The 23372-nt window shown below is 46.8% G+C and overlaps 1 protein-coding gene and 1 long non-coding RNA gene across 3 annotated transcripts in view; one reads left to right on the forward strand and one right to left on the reverse strand.

Moving 5' to 3' along the window:
• The window catches only part of TMEM181 (transmembrane protein 181), a 60341-nt gene extending 47396 nt beyond the window's left edge, over nt 1-12945 (reverse strand). For both annotated transcript variants that reach the window (XM_068110968.2, XM_068110967.2), the window contains exon 1: nt 12887-12945. In XM_068110968.2, the coding sequence (XP_067967069.2) occupies nt 12887-12894 (8 nt within the window). In that variant the 5' untranslated portion in view covers nt 12895-12945. The remainder of the gene's footprint in view (nt 1-12886) is intronic.
• Nucleotides 12946-13162: 217 nt separating this feature from the next.
• Nucleotides 13163-20380, forward strand: LOC137424044 (uncharacterized). Its single transcript, XR_010983892.2, has 2 exons — nt 13163-13235; nt 19656-20380. It is a non-coding gene; the product is annotated as an uncharacterized LOC137424044 (long non-coding RNA).
• Nucleotides 20381-23372: the final 2992 nt, after the last annotated feature.

The raw sequence follows: 23372 nt of genomic DNA on the forward strand, positions 1-23372 counted from the left end.
CCACAGACAAACGGAACAAGACTGACTTACACAGGGATTGATGGCAGGGCAGGACAGGTCGGTTGATAGCACAAGGTGCACCTTGGCTCAGGGACAGGATAAAGCACGGTCCAAAAGATGCAGGGAGGTGTCACAGCGCTCGGAGGTGGCGTCCTTCTCGCTTCAAGCTCAGCGCGCAACTGACTTCACCTCCCTCTTCCTGCGCATGCTCAGCGGGGAGTCACACACCCTCGGCTCGTTGGCTCCGCCCCAGATGGGACCGATCCGCCGCTTCTATTGGGTGCGGGGGTTACCGGGCTCCGCCCTTGACGAGGAGCTGACAGCGAGCCCCTACTTGGTAACCCCGTCGAGCACATGCTCGATGGCGGCTCGTTGGACAGGCCTGGTGTTGCTCCCAACACCCCTACCAACCAAGCCGGAGTGAGGACGCGCACTCCCCGCGCCGCCGCCGTTGTTGTTGTTGTTGTTGTTGCTGAACCGTGAGGAAGAGCTGCGGGGAGGTATTGGGAGGTCCTAAACTTCCTAACGGTGCCATACAATCACATTCTGGTGCAACGAAGAGTCAGAATTAATGGAAACGAGTCCTTAACTGACATAGACTAAGAATAACTAGCAAGATGTCCTATAGTTGTCTACGTGAGATGCGGTGGACCTGGATGCGACATTTAATGGGGGAAATAGGGGAAGGTCGGGTCTACAGAGTGTTGTTTACAGAAAATGGGACTAGGGAATGGGGGATTGGGGATAGTTGGGAAGTATTGAGGAAATAGGGGAATATTTACAAGCGGATATGGATGGATCCAAATCCCATATCCGCAACAATATATAATGGCATTCGTCAAATTCATAAGATGGATGTGCATGAAACATTAACCTTTGCTTTCATTGCTCCACTGCCCCCATTGTGAGTGAGTTGCCAAATTCCCCTCTATGGCGGCGCTTTAAAAAAAAATCTTGCATAAAAAGAGACTCGTTTCACCGGTAATAATTTAGCTTCACTATTTTGACAATTTTTAGCAGCCTCAGAACGTGGGAACCAGATAATCCAACTGGAAAGCCACTGATGCTCTATGAATAACTGGATGAACTACTATTGACCCACAACCCTGTGTAGTCTTCCCTCAAAAGCCACCCTCTGTTTATTTTTATTATTAATTATTTTGCCAAGTATTAATGAAAACATTAGCCCCACAAAGCTATTCCCTGGCAATTTATTTATTTATTTATTTATTTTATGCCCCGTCAATTTATTCACTTGTCATTTGTTTTCTTCTGTTTGCTTTCAATGAAGAATAGCAACATGTTGGAGGGTGTGTCCTGGTACTACTAGGCCTCTAATCCCACCCTTTCAAAAAAACTTTTTACAGCTCATCACAAAAATACTCATTCCAAAGCATGCATGCTTTTCTATATTTATACAAAAAAAAATAGTTAAAATTGTATTAACAGTTCATGATAACAACACCAAAATGCTTTAATAATATATAGTATCCAATCTTATGGAAAATATTTATCGCCACGCTTTTTGATTTAAAAAAATGGGGGTGGGGGATATAATCAGCTCTGTCCGTCTGTCCGTCACGGTACTTCCTCCTAAATGGGCATGCAGAAATTCACTAAACTTGGCAGTTATGATCACCACATGGCAACAATGTGCAATCTGTCCCCCAAATATTCCTACAGGTCGCACAAGATCTGCCTGCAACCCTCTTATGGTTAAACTGCCAAAATCAAGACTCTCTGCTCACCTTCACTCCTTCATTCCTCTTTTCTCCCACCTGTGGAACAAACTCCCTCACTCTCTTCAATCCCACTCCACCCTCCAGGTCTTTAAAACAGCTGTTCACCACCATCTCTTATCTTCCCCCATCCAAAACCTTGATCTTTTCTACCCCTGCTAATTTCACCCCAAATCCCACATTTTTTTGAAATACCAACTTCTGTAATGGAAGTCCTTGATCTCTTTGTGTTTTACACCTCTCCGCCCCCCCCCCCTTCCCACGCCTCATTCCCCCAGGCGCTCTCCCTCCCGCGCTTCTCCCTGCTCTCAGGTGTTGTGTTTGTGTGCTTCCCCTCCTCTCCCCATCTTGTCTTCCGCTCCCTCTTTTTGTATGTTTTGTTTGTCTGGTTGATTTGTTTGTGAAATAAATGTTAGCTCTTTCACGAGCCTCGATTCAGTATCCAAAAAAAAAAGAAGAAAAAAAAAAAAAAAAAGAGCAATACAATTTCTGCCCCTCCGCTTGAGGTGGGGTCAAAAGTTAAATGCCAAAAAATGCAATTACAGGCACATTTGAAAACATTTTTTAATGAAACTTTGTATATGATCACCACATGGCAACACATCCAACATTGGAAGGTGCATTAAATATGTCCTGATTTTTTTGGATTTGACTCCCGATTCATGCTTGAGCAGATGGGAACTAATGGTCACAGGCGTCAAAACGAGGAAAACATTAACTGAAAATTTGATATTGGGTTGTGCTGTGCCCATACTCGTAGAAAGTTCCATGCTGCAATTTTTCAACCATGACTAAAGTATTTGCTGAAATCGAGTGTTTTTGATGATACAACTTAGGTGGGAAAAAAAAAAAAAAAAAAAAAAAAACTTTGGTGGAGTGGGAGGGCCGATTGAAGTTTGGAATTTTCAATTACAAGTCATGACTTGTCATTTTCCTTTGATTGGACATCTACAATGATAAATGAAGAATAACTGAGAAAATCCTGCATAAAACCTGCATTCCAAAACAGAATGCATACATATCACAGTCTAAAATACTTTTAGAAAATTTTAAATTATATTCCTAATTTAGAACAAACGATGACAAAGAAAAAGCAAATTCTGTACAGGTCGAAATTTTGAGCTCAAGTGTACATTCGATCGATTGGAAGGCCCTGGTATGAGCCTGCTCCCTAAGTTGAGAATAAAATTGATATCAGCCGATCTGTTACAATGAATGCACAGTCCTTTTGGATATTTTTCATGCCCATGGACTATTTATGCTAAAGGTAGAAGCATGAAGCAAATAAATGCCTTCTTCTTTAATATAACTTCAAAAAATCAGAGAATGTCTAATTTCTAGCCAGGAGGCCCCCTGAGACAATGACAAAGTTGTATGAAAATGGGTTAAGTTATTTGATAAAATCCCCATTTCACCACTCGGAGTGATGTCCAGTCAAAGATAACTTTCTTGATCATGAAGTCAAATCATTGCATCTTCTGACTTGTTATCTTCTTTCCTCTCAAGTTTTCATATCCGTCAAGCTCATCTGCTATTAAGCATCAAGTGCTCATCTGAACCGATTTGGGATCTAGTGGAAGTGAAGCCAGTATACTGTAATGCTGAAGAGAAAGCACCATCTGTTGTAGTAGATAAGGCAATTCAAAGCAACAAAATGCTTACATTTAAATAACTGTCTTTAATCACTTTAAAGAACAAAAAAACTAGAACGGCACTCTTCGACGTCACGACGTCGACTGATATGCCTCCACCCACATTATTACATCATTATAATACTTCTATCAAGTTTGATTTAAATCCATTCAGCTGTGCCCAAGTTAGCACATTTTTACCTGACATGACCTCTGACCTCTGACTTATTGACCCCAAAATTTAATCAGTTCATGTTTACATCATTATACATACCTGTACCAAGTTTTAACTTAAATCCCTTCAGCTGTTCACAAGTTCACATTTTTACCTGACATGACTGACCTTTGGCCTTTGACCTCAAGACCCCCAAAATCTAATCAGTTAATCTTTACATCATTATACTCATACATATCTGTACCACGTTTGAATTAGCTACCTTTAGCAATTCTCAAGTTATAGACCTATTACAGACTTTGACCTTTAATATTTGACCTCTTGAACCCAAAATCTTATCAGTTAATCTTTACAATATTATACATACCTGTACCAAGTTTGAATTAGATCACTTCAGCCATTCTCAAGTTATAGACATATTACAGATTTGACCTTTGACCTCAAAATCTATTCACTTAATCTTCACAACATTATATATATATACCTGTACCAAATTTGAATTGGATCACTTCAGCCGTTCTGAAGTTATAGATCTATTACAGACTTTGACATTTGACCTCTTGACCCCAAAATCTAATCAGTTCACCTTTACATCATTCTACATAAGTGTACCAAATTTGGTCAGTATCCCATCACTGGTTCACAAGTTATCGTGGTAACAGTATTTTTACCTAACATGACCTCTGACCTTTTCCCTTTGGCCTCGTGACCCCAAAATATAATCAGTTCATCTTTATCTCATTATACATACCTGTGCCAAGTTTTCCTCATATCCCTTTAGCCGTTCTCAAGTTATTGCGGCAACGAAAACCTATCATGGATGGATGGACGGACAGACAGCCGGATGGACAACCTGAAAACATAATGCCTCCGGCGACTTCGTCGGTGGAGCAATAAAAAAAGAAGAGCCTTGCAGCAGGTTTGCTCCTGGAGCAAAATGCAAAGTATGGTTAAACGGCAAAGCAATGCCGAGTAAACACACACACACACACACACACACACACACACACACACACACACACACACACACACACACACACACACACACACACACACACACACACACACACACACACACACACACACACACACACACACACACACACACACACACACACACACACACGCTTTGTAGTAATGGGCCAAAACATTCAAATTTCCTTTATGCTTGCAAATGCTGGATGCGGATTTGTTCAGATGAAAGCATTCTTCTGCATCCAATCATGTGGCTACACGTTTGTCTGCATGTGTGTACAAATAATCCCCAATGTGTTGCAACCAATGATGCAGGAAAGTATACTGGAGACAAAAGCAGAGAAAAGCAGACTTCGTTTATACAATGCAAACAAAGAAATAAACAAGTAAAAGAGCAATAAGAGATTGCAAACCCTCACCGGGATGTATTTTCAGTGGTTTTTAAGGCTTTTGTGTTAAAACAAATATTGCGGCCGAACCACGTGACGGATAACGTCATCATTATTTTATTTTTTTCTAAACTAATCTATTCCGAGATTATGCTCAAGAAATTTCATCTTGATCGGATGAAGTTTTGTACTTGTCGAATTAGGACGTCATAATGGAGGCACCTATGACATCATCATTAACACATTTTATTCCCCATGGAGAGTTCTTTACAATGAGCCATGTCTCAATTTTCTATATTAGGCGCTTTCCGAGATATGGAGGTGCAAAGTTTTTCGATTTTTCCAAGATGGCGGCCGAACCACATGACCAATGACGTCATAATTATCATTAAAAAAATGATACAGGTGGAGTTGCACCTATGGGGAAAATTTCCTGTCAATCGGACCAACGGTTGCAGAGAAAATGATATTTATTCTGTGCGGACAAACAGACAAACAAACAAACAAACAGACAAACAAACTGACTCAAATGCAATACCCTCTCCTCTGGCGATGGTAACAAGAAAGACGTCGTGTTGAGCACAATACTTGCAAAATCCCTGAAACAAATTTTAATCTAGCTGACAGAGGGATGGGGGATAAGGAATCATTTGCAAAAGGAAAGACAGGATTTCCAGAGCACCAGTGGGACCATTTACAGACTTGGCATTTAATTTAGAATATTTTTTTTGTGGGGGTGAACTTACTTTTCAAGATGACTTAGAACCACAAGTTCATTGGAATTATGTTGAAATTATTCTAGATTTTGTTAATGTGACCTTAAAAGAAAAAAACCACATTTGACATTTCGGAGCAAATAAATTGATCCTTGAAAGTGATGTAAACTGATATCGAACTCAATTCACGGACAGTACTGTGTTAAACTTCTGTGCGTTTTCCAGAAGTATCTTTTTATTTTGCACATTAGCCAAAAATTTTTTAAATAAAAACAAAAGTTAAATTACGACTGGGATTACGGACAGTAAAATTACAGTTCAGTACTTCGTGTAACCCCCACGAGCATTCAGGAGAGCACGTACACGTTGAGGCATGCTGTTCACGAGATTTGCCAAGGTTTGGACAGGAATCGCTTGCCATGCAGTTACAATAGCCTGCTGCAATTCACGCACAGAGGCAGGCTGCTGGTCCGAGTTGTCGATTTGACGCGTTAATTCTGCCCACAAGTTCTCTATCGGATTCATATCCGGGGACATGGCAGGCCACTCCATATGCTCTACACCACGGTCGGCAAGAAAGTGTTGGATCATGCAAGCACGATGAGGCCGTGCATTGTCATCTCGGAAGACAAAGTTTCCTCGAAAGGCTGGACGAACAAATGGAAGCAATGTTTCTCCCAGAATGGCCCTGTGCTTGAACTGGTTCAGGTTTCCATTCAGAACAACCAGGTCAGTTTTGCCCCCTGCATGAAAAGCAGCCCAAACGGTCACCCCACCACCTCCAGCTTGGACTCTTGGCACTATACAATCTTTGTTGTAGGCTTCATGCACTTGTCTGCGCACTCGGACGTGGTCATCTTGACGATGGACCAGAAATCTAGACTCGTCACTGAAGATCACGTGATTCCAGTGTCCTGGCTGCCATTGACGGTGCTCTCTGGCCCACTGCAATAGGCGCTGGCGGTGTTGTCTGGTCAGACGTGGCTTTCTCAGGGGACGCCTGGCACGATAGCCTGCTTGAACCAGTCGTTGGTTGACTAGCCTCCTGGATACAGGCACATTTGTCAGTTGCTGCCACTCAGCCCTAAGCTGATTAGCTGACTTGGTACGGCCATTGCGGACTAACCGGTGCAGCTGGCGATCATCCCTCCTTGTGGTTCTGCGGGGACGTCCTGGCCTCGGTATTGGAGTAGGGACACCCTTCGGAGCATTTCGTTTCAGGATCTTTGACACTTGACCTTGAGTGATGCCATACTGCCGAGCAATAGCACACCGTTTCATGCCGGAATTTCGTAAAGCCACCACTAAATGACAAACAGCATTGTCGAGTTGACGGACCATCTCCAGGGGAAGCGGCAATACCTTTTGTAGATGTGCAGCAGTTGTTTTCCACTAATACAGAATGCAACAACCCTTATATACCCGATTGTGAAGCCAATCGTCAAATGTACCTGTCCGTACATTTTGTCATGCCACCTGTGATATAATCCTGTTATTGACTTCTTGCTGCGACAGACAATCAGTGACATGGTTCTTTTAACAAAGAAATCACCGAAGCGTAAAATAAACTCCCCAGATTGATATACCGAGTTCAGAAAGTAAACCCAAGTCAAGAAAACATATATATTCCATATTAAATGCCAAGTCTGTATTTAGATGAGGAACAAGACTAGGCCCATTGCGGCAGTCCATCCTGAATTCGGAAATGACAGCTTCCAATGATAGACACATTGACTGTGTGAATCAAGGAAGTCAGAAAGCCAGGCATGAATATGGCCTTGTGCATGTACACCACAGATAGTGGAACCTGCCAAGTAGAGAGGGACGAAAAGAGTTTCGAAAAGACACCAAGATACACTCTTGGAGCCCATACCCACAAATTTTACATTTTCTCTGAAGCCGACCCCACAAAAGTGATGTGTACATGTGATCCCTACTGAATATTTAAAAGCATGTAATCCTACATTTTGTGGAGGGGATTCACACACACCACAGACAGACCACAACAACCCCGGCTTAAAATATGCATGCGATCTGCACCAGTGATGCAAGCACTCGATGGTGTTAACCACAAGTGTTTTTCAGGTGGATTTCAAAGGCAGACGTTTTTTTAGATTGCATTGTTTGCAATCAAATTTAAAGACAGACAGAATTCACTTTGTTGAGAGGACAATGCTACAAAACCACAAGAACAGTTGCGACGAGAGGGGTTTTCAACTGTGAAAACGCCATCCAAGTTAGACAAGGATCTTCACTTCCGCTGGCAGGGTGTTGCAACGGCAAACTAGAGCGAAGTCAATGGCACACCATTGCAAAGCCCCATGTTTCCCACCTAAAGCAAAGTTGGAAAATGGTTGAACGTTCCACCTTTAACGACCAAATATCAAATTTTGAGTTTAAAAAAATCTTCTGTTTTGACCCCTGCACCACTAAGTCCCCAAACCCTGAGGTGTGGGGGTCAAAACAGGAAACGTTTTTAAACTGGATGAATTTGATATTGGGTAATTCCTGATTGAACGTTTTGGCATCGTTCAACTTTGATTTAGGTGGAAGATGCTTGGGAGTGATAAAACGAGCTTTCAGCCATCTTAGTTAGTGTAGATACACTTCCCTTATTATTTAAGACCATTGTGGGACTTGTGCTTGAATATGGTTACTCGGCATGGTGTCCTGCATTTGTGTCTGATGTTGATTAACTGGAGAAGGTTCAGAGAAATGACGAAGCTCATGCCATCTATTAGCTATCTGCCATATCAAGACAGGCTAAAGAGATTGGGCACGCACTTGCTGAATTAGCAACGAAAGAGAGGTGACATGATCCAGGTCTTCAAAATTTTAAACGTCTACGACAGGATTTCTCATGATCATTTTTTCTAAACACAAGATACCAACCCACGAGAGGTCATGAATGGAAGTTTTTGAAGTCGAGAAACAGAATAAAGATCAGAAAAAGATTATTTCATAAAAGGATCATCACTGATTGGAACAAACTTCCACAACACATGTAGTTAGGTCCTAACAGTGATGGCCTTGAAGACTCTTTCAGATCATCACTGGAAATGCAGGCAGATCCGCTGGCGCTGACCTCCCACATGTCCTATCAAAAGTATCAATTTCGCAAAGAACGGTAGAATCTACCGGATTAACCATCCCCTGCTTCCGTATACATTTCTTCATCATTCAAATTTCTGGAAGAGTGGACCACGTTCCACTCAGCGCTGATATTCAGGCAAAATCTGACATTCGTGCGCGAGTCTGAAGCGACGTCGACTTGTATCTTGAAGCAAACTCAAGGCAACGTTCTTGGACGATGCTCAGGTGACATGGACATGGATCGCAAAGCATTCACACAAATGAATCTCTCTACATTATATGGTCGCCTAAACATGTGTCCGCCACCCCCGATACAATGCAAGGATGTTCTTCCTGTTCCGTGAGCTATTGAGGGGTACAAATGATGCATCAACATTAGTGCCTTGCAGTGAGTCACGATCACTGTAAGAGCGCGCACAGCTGTAAGGACGAAGGACGGGAACAGTGGTGAGTTTGAGGTGAAGGTGGGAGTGCATCAGGGGTCGGTACTAAGTCCACTACTATTTGTAGCTGTGATGGAGGTGCTGGCTCAGAACGTAAAGGAGGGTTTACCGTGGGAGTTGTTGTATGCAGATGATCTGGTGTTGATTTCGGAAAGTATGGATGGACTGAAGGAAAAGATGAACAAGTGGAAGGAATGTATGGAGACAAAAGGTCTGAAGGTGAATATCGGAAAAACGAAGGTGATGGCAAGTGGTAAAGCATGTGTTGAGGTGGAAAGAACTGGGAAGTGGCCATGTGCTGTGTGCAGGAAGGGTGTCGGAGTGAATTCCATTCAATGCACAATGTGCGCTGAGTGGGTTCATCAAAAATGTAGTGGTCTGAGAGGGTCATTAACCAGTGTGGCAGCTACATTCAAATGTAAGGTGTGCGCAGAGGGAGCTGCAGATGGAGGAAATGTTGAGTTGGATCTTGGAGACGGCGTGAAGCTGGAAGGTGTGAATACATTTTGCTACCTCGGAGACATGCTGAATGGAGAAGGTGGATCAGACTCGGCAACGGTTGCTAGAGTGAGATGTGCATGGAATAAGTTTCGGGAACTGAGTGGCGTGCTGATAAGGAGGGGAGTGTCGTTGAAGCTGAAGGGAAAGGTGTATGCTGCATGTGCGAGAAGTGTTATGATTTATGGGAGCGAGACATGGGTAATGAACGTAGAGCAGCAACGAAGGTTGAAAGGGTGGAAATGCGAATGGTTTGATGGATGTGCGGAGTATCGTTGAGAGAGAGGAAGACAAATGATGAATTGCGAAAAATGATGGGAATAGAGCCTGTGATTGATGTTGTGAAGAGGAACAGGTTGAGATGGTTTGGGTCATGTGTTGAGGAAGGATGAAAGTGACTGGTTGAGAAGAGTGATGGAAATAAATGTAGAAGGAAGTAGAGGACGGGGAAGACCGAGAAAGACTTGGCTAAAGATGGTGGAAGAAGAAATGCGGGCAAGGGGGTTAACAAGGAGAGATGCAGAAAATAGGGCAAGATGGAGAAGATTGTCATGGGGACTGCAAGGCTAACCCCCGCTCTAGCAGGGAAAATAATAATAATAATAATAATAATAATAATAATAATAATAATACATTTATTTTATATAGCGCTTTTCAAGAAGCCCAAAGACGCTTTGACAGAGTACAAAAAAACAAGTGCAAAAAGACAAAAATCAACAGGTAAATAATCAAAGCAAAAGGAAGGAGAAGGAGAAGAGATAGTCAGGGGTTAAATGCTGTGGGTTAAATGTTGAATGCAGTGTTGAACAGGTGGGTCTTGAGTGATGTTTTGAATGTGGTGAGTGAGGAGGAGTCTCTGATGGTGTGAGTGAGGTAGTGAGTTCCAGAGGGTGGGAGCAGCGATGGAGAAGGCCCTGTCCCCCCAGGATCTGAATTTGGTCCGCATGGGGGGGGGGGGGGTCAGGAGGTTGGTACCAGCAGAGCGGAGGTTGCGGGTTGCGAAAATGGCCTTAAAATGCATGTTGTTGTTGTGTTGTAGTGAGTCACGATCAATCATAGAGTCATACAAAGAAGGATTTTAGTTATAGGAAGGTCAGTTCTTGTCCAAATATCAATCCATAATATAAAAGGAGACCGGTCTCAGCGTGCGTGCATGTGTGCATACGTCCATCAACAATTGTCCCATAGGGGATTTATACGCCGTACATATGCTCGCCACCAATTCTGATCGACATCTTTTTAATCAATGAGATGCTAAGCAATCTGTAAACAATAAAAAATAATATAATAAGGTGAGGATAGATGGGATGGTTTCAATTAAAACTAGAAGGGCACTCACTAGAGTGCATACCTCTGCCAGGCTGAATAGTTGATGGTTTGTATCCCACCGATAGGCCGGATCTGGATTCGGACCTGAACCAAAATCTAATCGGCTTGTTCTTGTCAGCAAACCAACTCATCCATCAAGTTTAGTGAAAACTCGTAAATAACTTTTTTTAATATGTTATATATCGCTTTTCGCCAGATCTCTCAATGGTGAAGAATCACATAAAATTTTAAATAATTCTCGTATCCGAATCCATATTCAGATCTTCACCAAAATCGAATATATTTGGTCTTGTCACATACCCAATCGGTCCACCAAGTTTCGTCCAAATCCATCAATAACTTTCAGATATCCTGCTATATGTCGGTTTTAGCTCTATCACTCAATGGTGAAGAATAACTTCAAAATTCTCTGATCCGGATCCGAATATTCACCAAAATCTAATGATTTCATCCTTATCACATACTCTACCTCTGCCAAATTTCGTCCGAATCCGTCCACAACTAGAGATATCGTGTTCGCAGACAGACAGGCAGGGATGAAAACATAACGTGCATCCACCTTCAGTGGCGGAGGTAATTAAAACAAAATCTCTTCCTCCATCTTCTTCACTTATAATAATGGTGAGTCAGTCTTATTCAATCACGTTTCTCATATCAATTAGATTTAGGGAATAGGTACACTGTATCCCTGCGCATCGTAAGAGGCGACCACGGGTTGGCGTCAGGTAGGGCATCCGGCCATAAAAACATCGCCTCAAACAGGGAACCATGATTGTCATGGGGCCCGCAAGGCTAACCCCCGCTCTAGCGGGGAAAATGGCCTTAAAACGATCATTCATTCATTCATATATCAATTAGATTTTTAAAACGTTTGCGAAATATTCAATACTTTTTCTTTTTAACATTTCCATTTTATTTATATAACAGTAATATATCGTCCTATCAAACAGTATTTCTGATTATACACCGCCTTTAAAGCATTACAAAGCAGGTCGCTCGACTTGTAAAGGTGCGAAAAGGATACGAACAAAAAAAAAAAGCTAATATTTAAATAATTTATTCACACGATTTAGAGTGAAAGTTAATTTTCATTTCTTTTCTCTGAAAACCTGTCAGTCAAAACACTGTACCATCTATTTATTACGTAATCAAAAATGGTAAAACTTCCCTCTTCCCCTCTGCTCTGTGTTCTCCACACCTGAGGGGTGGCGAACTGATGCGACCTGGTGGTTCACGGAGGGGAGGAGTCACGTGACCCCAAATGTTCCTCTCACGTGCATAGGTAAACCTATCTCGACAACATTGGTATTCCTGTCAGTGTCAGCAAAGCGAGGGATCTTGTAGTTGTATTCCAGTTGCACATGAATTACATCACATAGGAACACACGGCTCAACATTTAAGGAGAATCCATAACTACAGATATTGTAGAGACGTGATTTGCTCCGAGTGGCAGCGAATAAGGTAATCTTGGATTATTTAATCGGAGATGTGATTCGAATAAGGAAAAAAAAAAATTAAAAAATCGCCTTCCGAGCGGCGAGCGTCTGCCATGTCGCAGGTACAGGTAATTGGAACACGGAAAGGTGCAAACAGGCCGTTATTCGTGCAGCAAACAGAAAGATGCCGAGTGCGGGATTGAACAGAGCGGAAAACATCACAATCACAATGAGACGTCACTCGTACTTAGGGCAACTCTGAACGATAAGCGCTGTGCACGAATCAAGATGTACCTTGTACAGTACAAGGTGTGTAGGGTATGAAAAATGAACGTTCACCGAGACACAGTGTCAGCGTAAACACACAGGTGCGACCGATTTCACTTTATGTCCATTAAATATCAGTGAAAACGAACCCGATCGATTGGTGTTGGATTAAACGTTAAACCATTGGTACTCACGGCTCCATCGCTCCTGCCGCTTCCGGGCCAGTGACGTCACCACTAAACGTGGCACGCACAGCGACGACGCAACGAATGAATCCCCGAATAAACATTCATGGTTGTTGTTGTTTTTTGAAATAGTCACCTCAGTTTGCATCACGAAAATGTTCATCGTAATTATTGTACATTTCATCGCACACGTTGCACCATATTAACTGTATATATTTGAGTATACAGCTCATTTGTGGAAATACTTAATTAAAAGCATACTTGTCGATTTTAACATTGCACCACGTGACATACCTTTGCGCCTGCGGTTAAATCTCAACTCAACTATAAACTGCCATCCTGGTGTTTTGCAAGCAAGGTGATTTATCAATGTGTGTGTGGTTATGCTGATGGACATTCAACTGAGCCTCCCGTCCATCAGTTTTCATTAGTTGGTGGAGCTTAAAGATTCCATGGTGTTTTATAAAAGAGGAGGCGAATTGTCGATGGCACCCTGATCCCATCAGATCCAATACCAAGGAACAGAATGGTCGTGGAAATTCCACGAACAACTACGAACCAGGCACCAGCCTAGGTGGTGTAATGCGCACAGTGTTCACTCTAAGTCTGGAGGTCTCTCGTTCAGAACCCCGGCCGACTCGTACCAAAGACTTTTTTTAAATGGTTTGTGCTGCTTTATTATCATGGGATTCAGCATTTAAAAAAAGGCAGAGCTGGCCCGAGATGAGATGACATCCCAGGCAATGATTGCATTATAGGTTGTTCATTTTCAGATCAATGTTAATATAGGTTGTTCATTTTCAGATCTATTTTAACATAGGTTGTCCATTCTCAGATCAATGTTAATATAGGTTGCTCATTCTCAGATCTACTTCATTATAGGTTGTCCATTCTCAGATCTACTTTAACATAGGTTGCTCATTCTCAGATCAATGTTAATATAGGTTGCTCATTTTCAGATCAATGTTAATATAGGTTGCTCATTCTCAGATCAGTTAATATAGGTTGTTCATTCTCAGATCTACTTTAATATAGGTTTGTGGCGGACACAAAAGCCCACTGGCGTGGTGACATCATTCCACGCACCAAGTGGGCGGTGGCCACGCCCGAGGGGTAGGCGTGGCCTCATGATATACACCGGGCGACCAGCCCGGAGGAGTTCAGTGTTACAGTGTAGTCTTACAATAAAGACGTTTATATGTTACCGCTTGTCCGCTTCCTCCTTGCTCACAAGCAGCGCGCGTAACGCCGCGCTTTACTGGTGACCCTCGACGTTGGATCTGCCGGAGCGATCCTTCCACACGGGACGCCATTGCCATGGCCAACCTCATCAAACTTCCCGAATTTTGGGAGGCTCAGGCCGAAGTCTGGTTCGTCCAGGCCGAAGCCCAATTTCAGCTTCGGCACCTCACCGGCGATGACACGCGCTACTGCCACGTCGTCGCCTCCCTCAGGCCCGGCACGGCCGCTCGAGTTGTGTCCGTCCTTCGCCACCCACCGGACGGCCACAAGTACGAGGCACTCAAGCGGCTACTCCTAGCCACGTTCAGCCTCACGGACGACGCACGGGCCGACCGCCTCCTGGATCTCCCCGAGCTCGGTGAGACGCGCCCGTCGGTCCGAATGGACCATATGCTGTCACTGTTGGGCGACGAAGCCCCCGGTTCGCTATTCCGGGCGCTTTTCCGTCGCCAACTTCCAGCGCAGGTTCGCCTCGCGTTGGCCGGGACCGGGCTAATGGAACCCCGAGCATTGGCGGCCGAGGCGGACAAGTACTTCGCCGCTTCGAACACGCGGGCGAGCGTTGGCGTGGCCGTCACGGCCTTCGACGCTGATGTTCCACAGCATCATCTTCTACAGCACGCTGAAGTTCAGCAGCATGCTGATACGCACCTCGTGAACGCCGCCACGCCCCGCCCACCGCCGCGGCGAAAACCGCCACCGCGGGGAAACCCGTCGACTCCACCGGCCTGGCGGAGCCAGCCGCGCTCCTCCAGCTCCACCACCTGGTGCTGGTTCCACGCCAAGTTCGGCCACGAAGCTCGGCGGTGTCATCTGCCGTGCTCCTTCAACGGGTCGGGAAATGCCCGGGCCGGCACTCAATTGTGGCGATGAGCGCCGGCCGTTCGAGCAGCCTGCTGTTCATAACGGACACCTTCTCCGGGCGCCGTTACCTGTGCGACACGGGAGCGTAGGTGAGTGTCATTCCCGCCGGCACGTCAGACAAGCACGCCGCGGGTGGGGGCCCCGCGCTGCTTGCCGCGAACGGGACGCCCATCCGTACGTACGGAAAACGCTGCCTCTCTCTGCGGTTTGGAGGGCAGGTTTTCCGATGGACGTTCGTCACCGCCGACGTGCCCATGGCACTGCTTGGCGCGGACTTCCTGTGCGCTAATGGGCTCCTGGTCGACGTCAAGCGCAGACGGCTTGTCCAGGCCGAGACGTTCAGCTCGCTCGCGTGTGCGTTGCCCAGCTCAACGAGCGGCTTGCCAAGCGGCTTGCCGAACGATTCGGTTCCGGCCACGTTGGTCTGTACGCTTCCGGCAGCGGACGCATTCACCCGCCTCCTCGCCGGCTTCCCGGCCCTCACGCGGCCCACCTTCTCGGCGGGGGCCGTCAAGCACGGGGTGGCCCATCACATCCCCACCGTCGGGCCACCGGTCTACGCCCGGGCACGCCGCCTCGAGCCGACGAAGCTGGCGGTGGCAAAAGCGGAGTTCGCTACCCTGGAGCGACTCGGCATCGTTCGGCGCTCAGAGAGCGCTTGGGCGTCGCCGCTGCACATCGTGCCGAAGCCCGGCGGGGGATGGCGACCGTGCGGGGACTATCGCCGTCTCAATGACGCCACGACTCCCGACCGCTACCCCGTCCCCCACATTCAGGACTTTTCCGCCCGTTTGGCGGGCAGGTCCTTCTTCTCGAAGGTGGACCTCATACGTGGCTACCATCAGGTCCCCGTCAGGCCGGAGGACGTCCCGAAGACGGCGGTCATCACGCCATTCGGACTCTTCGAGTTCCTGCGCATGCCCTTCGGTCTGAAGAATGCGGCTCAGGCGTTCCAGCGACTGATGGACAGCGTCCTGCGCGACTTGGATTTTGTCTACGTCTACCTGGACGATATCCTCGTCGCCAGCGCGTCCCGCGAAGAGCACCTACGCCACCTCCGCACGCTCTTCGAACGCCTGGGCCAGCATGGCCTGATTGTGAACCCCGCAAAGTGCCGGTTCGGCGCCGCCACAATCGATTTTCTGGGGCACCGTGTCACCAGGCACTGCGCCGTCCCCCTGCCGGCCAAGGTGGAGGCGGTGAAGGGGTTTCCGCGCCCCCGCACGATCAGAGGGCTGCAGGAGTTCCTGGGCATGGTGAACTTTTACCATCGGTTCCTGCCCCGTATCGCCCAGCTCCTGCGCCCCCTGCACGAAGCTCTCCGAGGTAAGCCGGGCAAAGGCGACGTTACCTGGACTGAGCAGATGGACACGGCGTTCACGGGCGCGAAGCTCGCCTTGGCTAACGCCACCATGCTCGCGCACCCGGCGCCCGATGCACCGATCGCCCTCACCACCGATGCCTCGGACTACGCGGTGGGCGCGGTGCACGAGCAATGGGTGCGTGGAGCTTGGCAACCGCTGGCGTTCTTTAGCCGGCAGCTTCGCCCGCCCGAACGCCGTTACAGTACCTTCGACCGCGAGTTGCTCGGACTTCACTTGGCGGTCAGGCACTTCCGCCATCTGCTCGAGGGCCGGGCGTTCACTGCCTTCGTCGACCACAAGCCGCTGATCTTCGCGATGGGCAAGGTCACCGAGCCGTGGTCGGCCCGGCAGCAGCGTCACCTCTCGGCCGTGTCCGAGTACACGACGGACATCCAGCACGTCGCGGGGAAGGACAACCCGGTGGCGGATTGCCTTTCCCGGGCCGTCGCCCACGCAGTCCACCTCGGCATCGACTATGCCCGGATGGCAGCGGACCAGGCCGCTGACCCCGACGTCCAGGCCTTGCGGACCGCCGTCACGGGCCTCCGCGTCACCGAGGTGCCGTTCGACGGCGCAGGCGCGGCCCTCTTGTGCGACGTCTCCCTCGGGCGTCCTCGCCCCATTGTGCCCGCGGGCTGGCAGCGCCAGGTGTTTGACGCCATCCACGGCCTGTCCCACCCGGGCGCGAGGGCCTCCCAAAGGCTGATCGCCGACAAGTTCGTCTGGCATGGCCTCCGGAAGGCCGTCCGCGGCTGGGCCAGGACGTGCCTCGCGTGCCAGCGCGCCAAGGTGCACCGGCACACCCAGGCCCCGTTGGCCCCGTTCACGGTGCCGGAACGCCGATTTGACCACGTCCACGTGGACCTGGTGGGACCTCTGCCCCCCTCGCGGGGTTTCACCTACGTCCTCACCATGGTGGACCGCACCACCCGGTGGCCGGAGGCCGTGCCCTTGGCGTCGACAACGGCGGCCGATGTCGCGCAGGCTTTCATCGCCACCTGGGTCGCCCGGTTCGGCGCCCCCTCAGACATCTCATCCGACCGCGGCCCCCAGTTCACCTCGGAGCTCTGGGGGGCGGTTGCGCAGGGGCTCGGGGTCCGGCTGCACCGAACCACGGCCTACCACCCCCAGGCTAACGGCCTGTGTGAGCGATTTCACCGCTCATTGAAGGCCGCGCTCCGGGCCACCCTCCGCGACGGCGGCTGGGTCGACAGGCTCCCCTGGGTCCTGCTGGGCCTCCGGACGGCGCCCAAGGAGGACCTGCGCGCATCCGCGGCGGAGTTGGTCTTCGGGCAACCGCTGCGGGTGCCGGGCGAGTTCCTCCCCGACTCCACGGCACCATGGTCCGCGGCACAGCAGCGCTCCGCTCTGCAAGAGACCGCCCAGAGGTTCGCCCCGGTGCCAACGGCATGCCACGGGCACCCACCGACGCACGTCGCCCCGGAGCTTCGCACGGCGGAGTACGTCTTCGTCCGCCACGATGCCCATCAGACACCACTGCGGCCCCCGTACGACGGGCCTTTCCGCGTGCTGGAGACCGGGGCGAAGCACTTCACCCTGGACATCGGCGGTTCTCCTGACCGCGTTTCGGTAGACCGCCTCAAGCCGGCCCACCTCGATGTGGACCATCCACCGCCAGTGGCCCGACCCCCACGTCGGGGCCGCCCTCCTGCGGGCGGACCCCCGGCACCGCCCAGCCCCGCCGCCACGGCGCCCCCCGGTCCTGCACCCATCCCAGGGGCAGCCAGGGGCATCCCACCTGGTATCCCTGCACCCCGGACGCTGCCGATCGCCAGGGGGCGCTTCGGCCGGGTCATTCGTCTGCCCCGCAAACTGGCCCTCCAGGTGCGCGGGAATTCTGGGGGGGCGCGTGTGGCGGACACAAAAGCCCACTGGCGTGGTGACATCATTCCACGCACCAAGTGGGCGGTGGCCACGCCCGAGGGGTAGGCGTGGCCTCATGATATACACCGGGCGACCAGCCCGGAGGAGTTCAGTGTTACAGTGTAGTCTTACAATAAAGACGTTTATATGTTACCGCTTGTCCGCTTCCTCCTTGCTCACAAGCAGCGCGCGTAACGCCGCGCTTTAGGTTGTTCATTCTCAGATCTACTTTATTATCGGTTGTCCATTCTCAGATCTATTTTAACATAGGTTGCTCATTCTCAGATCAATGTTAATATAGGTTGCTCATTCTCAGATCAATGTTAATATAGGTTGCTCATTCTCAGATCTACTTTATTATCGGTTGTCCATTCTCAGATCTATTTTAATATAGGTTGCTCATTCTCAGATCTACTTCAATATAGGTTGTTCATTCTCAGATCTACTTTAATATAGGTTGTCCATTCTCAGATCTACTTTAATATAGGTTGTTCATTCTCAGATCTACTTTAATATAGGTTGTTCATTTTCAGATCTACTTTAATATAGGTTGTCCATTCTCAGATCTACTTTAATATAGGTTGTCCATTCTCAGATCTACTTTAATATAGGTTGTCCATTCTCAGATCTACTTTATTATAGGTTGTTCATTCTCAGATCTACTTTAATATAGGTTGCTCATTCTCAGATCTACTTCAATATAGGTTGTTCATTCTCAGATCTACCTTCGTTTAAGTTGTTCATTCTCACATCTACTGCATTTTATATACCCCGACAAGTATCTGCATGTAACCACTGGCATCGAAAGTGGATGTAGGTTATGTTTTAACCCCTGTCTGTCTATTTGTCTGTCTGTTTGTCTGTCCGTGAGCACGATATCTCAAAAAGTTGTGGACGGATTCGGACGAAACTTGGTGGAGGAGTTGGTTAGGTGAAAATAACAAGCCGATTAGATTTCATTTCAGGTCCGAATCCAGATCCTGAAGTCATGAAACTGACCTCAAACAAGTTAATCTAACTACTGTATACCATTTTTACCTAATTCTTGCTTCACGGCCTTAAACACACTCGTAAACATGCCCTCGCCAACATGTAAAAGTTTATTTTATATTTAGGTTTTGATCGCGCATTAGATAATCACTATTCGGCGATTGGTGATGAACTTTGAACAGGTGATCATCGCACAATTAGCAATTCTACACGGGTCTAACTCTTAAACGCCTTTTGTAAATTGGGCTCCAAGCCCTTTGGTTAAGCATTGAAGTAATTAAATGTGATATCAGATATGTGTCGCTATTTTGTATAGTTTGAGAGGTCTACCCTCTCCTATTGTGTGTATCTAAAATTATCAACCCATTTGACCCTTTATTCGATATTTCTCACCTCTGTTATCAGTCCTAAATGTTGTTTGTGTGTTTTTGTAGGCCTTAAGGCGCTACCCTGGCCGGAAACATCGTCCTCGCTATGGGACTGTGACGCCTTACCAGATCGAGAGGAGAAAGGGGTTCGCTCCATTAAATGGCCTGGACACCGACCAATGTTGACAAGAAGAGAAGGTGCATACCAATCAGCAGTGTCACGGTTTTTCCGAGGGCATAAAGGCAGATGTGTCAGGTGGAAGAGGAGAAAGATCGCCTTGACCTTGGCTGTAACAACTGCGGTGCCCAATGAGGAAGCCTGTGTCCTCGGGCTGTTCGCGCTTCCAGGAAGCCATGTCCCCACCAAGCTGGCCACGCCTTTCTTCTTCCCACCGAGGCGTCACGGGCACTGTTCCCAGACGCGGTTCGCCCACACTCCACCAGCTCTGCCATGTTTGGCAAAAAAAACTCCTCTGTGTCATCCAAAATCCCTCTGTCTCTTTATCGTGTGCATGAAGGCCTATAAGATGAGGTAATTATGGTTCTGCTCGTCATTTGGTCCATGGGTGCAAAATCAGGTGCCTTTCTTATTTATTAAATAAGTGTTACAGTTCTTTATGATTGCTCCCTCTTTGTCACTCCCTCCCCTTTCCCTTCCCCCTCCACCCACCTCTGTGCCCTGGTTGTACCTTATAAACCTGACTCTGCAATACATCATAAACCTCACTTGGTCTCTGGATGAATTCTGTGTTGTCCTTTTGGCTTTATTAAATCCGTTATGGTCGATTGGCTGGTGGAGAAGATCGTGTCATGTGACCATTGTTTGCTCAGCCTTATTAGATCAGTCACGTGATCGTCTGTCGGTGCAGGGATTGGGTGGCTGAACGGTTCCAACAGATACCGTAGCAGAGATAAAACACCATGATCCGATCTGGAGTCATTGACCCACCTCTGAGATGACTCATCGGACTCATACCGGAGCGACCGGCTGACAGCAACAATACTTACCAAAAGCAAATATAAAAGTTCTGTCTATACAGGGTCCGGCTGGGAGGTGTGACGATTTTCAGAAAACTCGTACACAGTTATTTTTAGTCGAATTTCAATTTTTATTCTTTTTAAAGACTACATATATAATGCCATTTAATACACTGTAACAAAGACATTTTAAAAATGTAATTAATGTTTGAATTGGGTATAACAATGGAAGTGAGGGGTCTAGCGCATGCGTGATGGCTGTTGGTTACTCGTTGTTAGGCACCATTTCAGTAGCCATGGAGCTGTGGACGATTGAACATCGCGTCTTTGTTGTTGAGACGTTTATTCAAACGGGTAGTTCGGTGGTGCTTACACAGCGCAGATTTCGTACTCACTTCAATGTTGGTCGATGTGGCGCCGTTCCGTCTCGAAACACAATATTGAAGTGGGTAAAAAACTTCAGGACAACTGGATCTGTGAGGCCGGGAGCAGCTCGGGGTGATCGAACCGTTAGGACCCCGGAAAACATCGAAAGGGTTCGACAAGCTGTGGAGGCCAGCCCTCGTCGGTCAGCGGTATGGCACGCTCGTGCTCTACGGATGTCAGACAGATCAGTTCGTCGAATTTTGCACTTGGACCTTCATTATCACGCGTACAAAATCATGGTGGTTCAATAACTGCAGGAGAATGATTTCGTACGGCGGTTTACATCCGCAGAAAGAATGCTGGAACTGCTGAGGGATGCTGCTGTGCTGAGAAATGCTGGAACTTTTCCGCGCGTCTGCAAGAATGCTTGGACAAGAACGGCCGCCATTTAGATGATGTCATTTTTCAAACATGAATTACATTTTTAAAATGTCTTTGTTACAGTGTATTACATGGCATTATATATGTAGTCTTTAAAGAAAATAAAAATTGAAATTCGACGAAAAAAAACTGTGTACGAGTTTTCTGAAAATCATCACACCTCCCTGACGGACCCTGTATATGTATATTTATATATACAGCCCTAGGAGAGGTCTTGGTTGATGGTGAAGAGACTGGACATCTTCCAGTAGCTGCCCATGTAAATATGTGGGTTAGTTTGATTATCCTTCCAGAGTGACATGGTAAGCTGAATGGCCTCTAAAGGTGGTTTTTGTTTTAGTGACATGGTAAGCTGGAATTTTCCAGGATTGATGGACATATAATCCATTTATCAGACCAGCATCTAATTAATTCCAGAGCAGTAGAGAGTATTGCAACTGCCAAGCTGTCAGTGGGATGGGGTCCGGGGGTATTGTATAACACAATGTGGAGTCGTCTTCAAAATGGTTTCCAGAGCATTGGAGAGGTCACTTATGAATTATGTATAGCAGCAAATAATATTGGGCCCAGGTGACCGACTTGGTGTACTTCAGCCTCCTGGGAGAATATAGGAGAGGGTTCCATTGATAGCACCTTGTTGACTGCATGAGTGGAGGAAGTCAGAAATTAAGGCAACCTTGTATGTCACAGGCAGAGAGCTTGGCAGGAAGACCAGGATTCCCTGGCCGTGTCGCGATATGTCCATGGAGACGGTGCTGACCCCTTGTTTGAAATTTAGGGCCTCGAACTGTTGTTGAACTTTGGAATACAGAACTTTATAATTAAGCAGGGAATATAGTAATAGCATAGCATTTTCATCTTTTACAATCAAAGCTCTACAAAAGTTACCATTTGATATTTTAAATACAAATAATGGTGGACAGCCGACTTAAAAGGTTGCTTCCAAAGGATGGCATGCCCTATGATTGTGTTTCCCACTGGAAATTTTAGTCGCATCCATTACCAACCTCCCAAAATGGAACACGAGCTCAATGATGCTACAATAATAGAAAATGGGTATATAGGGGTTTTCAGGTATGCTGATTTCAAAAATGGTCAGAAAGAAATGATCCAACACCAAAATATATATATTTAATATTCACATTAATAATCTGGATAATAATTCTTATTTCCATGACATTTTTTGCAGAACTTGTGCGGTAGAAATGTTGCATGGAAATGTTTGCTGGTCTGTTAAAACTGATCACTGGAATGAAGTTACACAATGTATTCAAAACTAGAAATGTATAACAGTAAGTTCAGTAAATACTGGCAGGAGTACCCGGCATTGCGCGGTGATGTTCTATTCCTGTTGGCATTTTCAAGAAATCAATTTTTTAAATATATTTTTTGTGGGTACCTAAAACACTTCCCTTCAGCAACCCACTAAAAATATTATACTTAATATTACACACACACACACACACACACACACACACACACACACACACACACACACACACACACACACATCGGGGATCATTTTATATTATAGTGGGGGGGCCAATGTAGCAGATTGAAATGCCCGGTGAAATTGCTTGTTAATTTTTGGACACTGGTTGGGCTGTCTTTAGGGATGATATAAGTTCTAGAAAAAATATGTCTCCAATTGTTTCAAGTTCTTTATGGCGGCCATTTTGGATTTTCAAAATGGCGGATGTCGAAAACGTAAAATTCCATTATCTTGGCTTCTAAATGACCTAGAGTTTCGATTCTGGTGTCCAGTTGTACATTTTTGGGGATAGAGAATTGAATGAAACCTTCTTTAATAACCTACAAGGGATAAAAATAGGTTTTTATGGCACAGCCGAACCAGTGTCCAAAATCTAACTTAATGCACATCTATCTTAATTGTTATTTGTTATTTGTATGTTCCAGATTCGTGACCCTGAGCTATGATGGAGCCAAAAAGCAAGAAAACCAAGAAAGAAACTGATTTCACACTTTGCATTCAGTGCC

The sequence above is a fragment of the Myxine glutinosa genome, chromosome 3 (genome assembly GCF_964187855.1).
Source record: "Myxine glutinosa chromosome 3, kmMyxGlut1.1, whole genome shotgun sequence".
Classification (NCBI taxonomy): Eukaryota; Metazoa; Chordata; class Myxini; order Myxiniformes; family Myxinidae; genus Myxine; species Myxine glutinosa.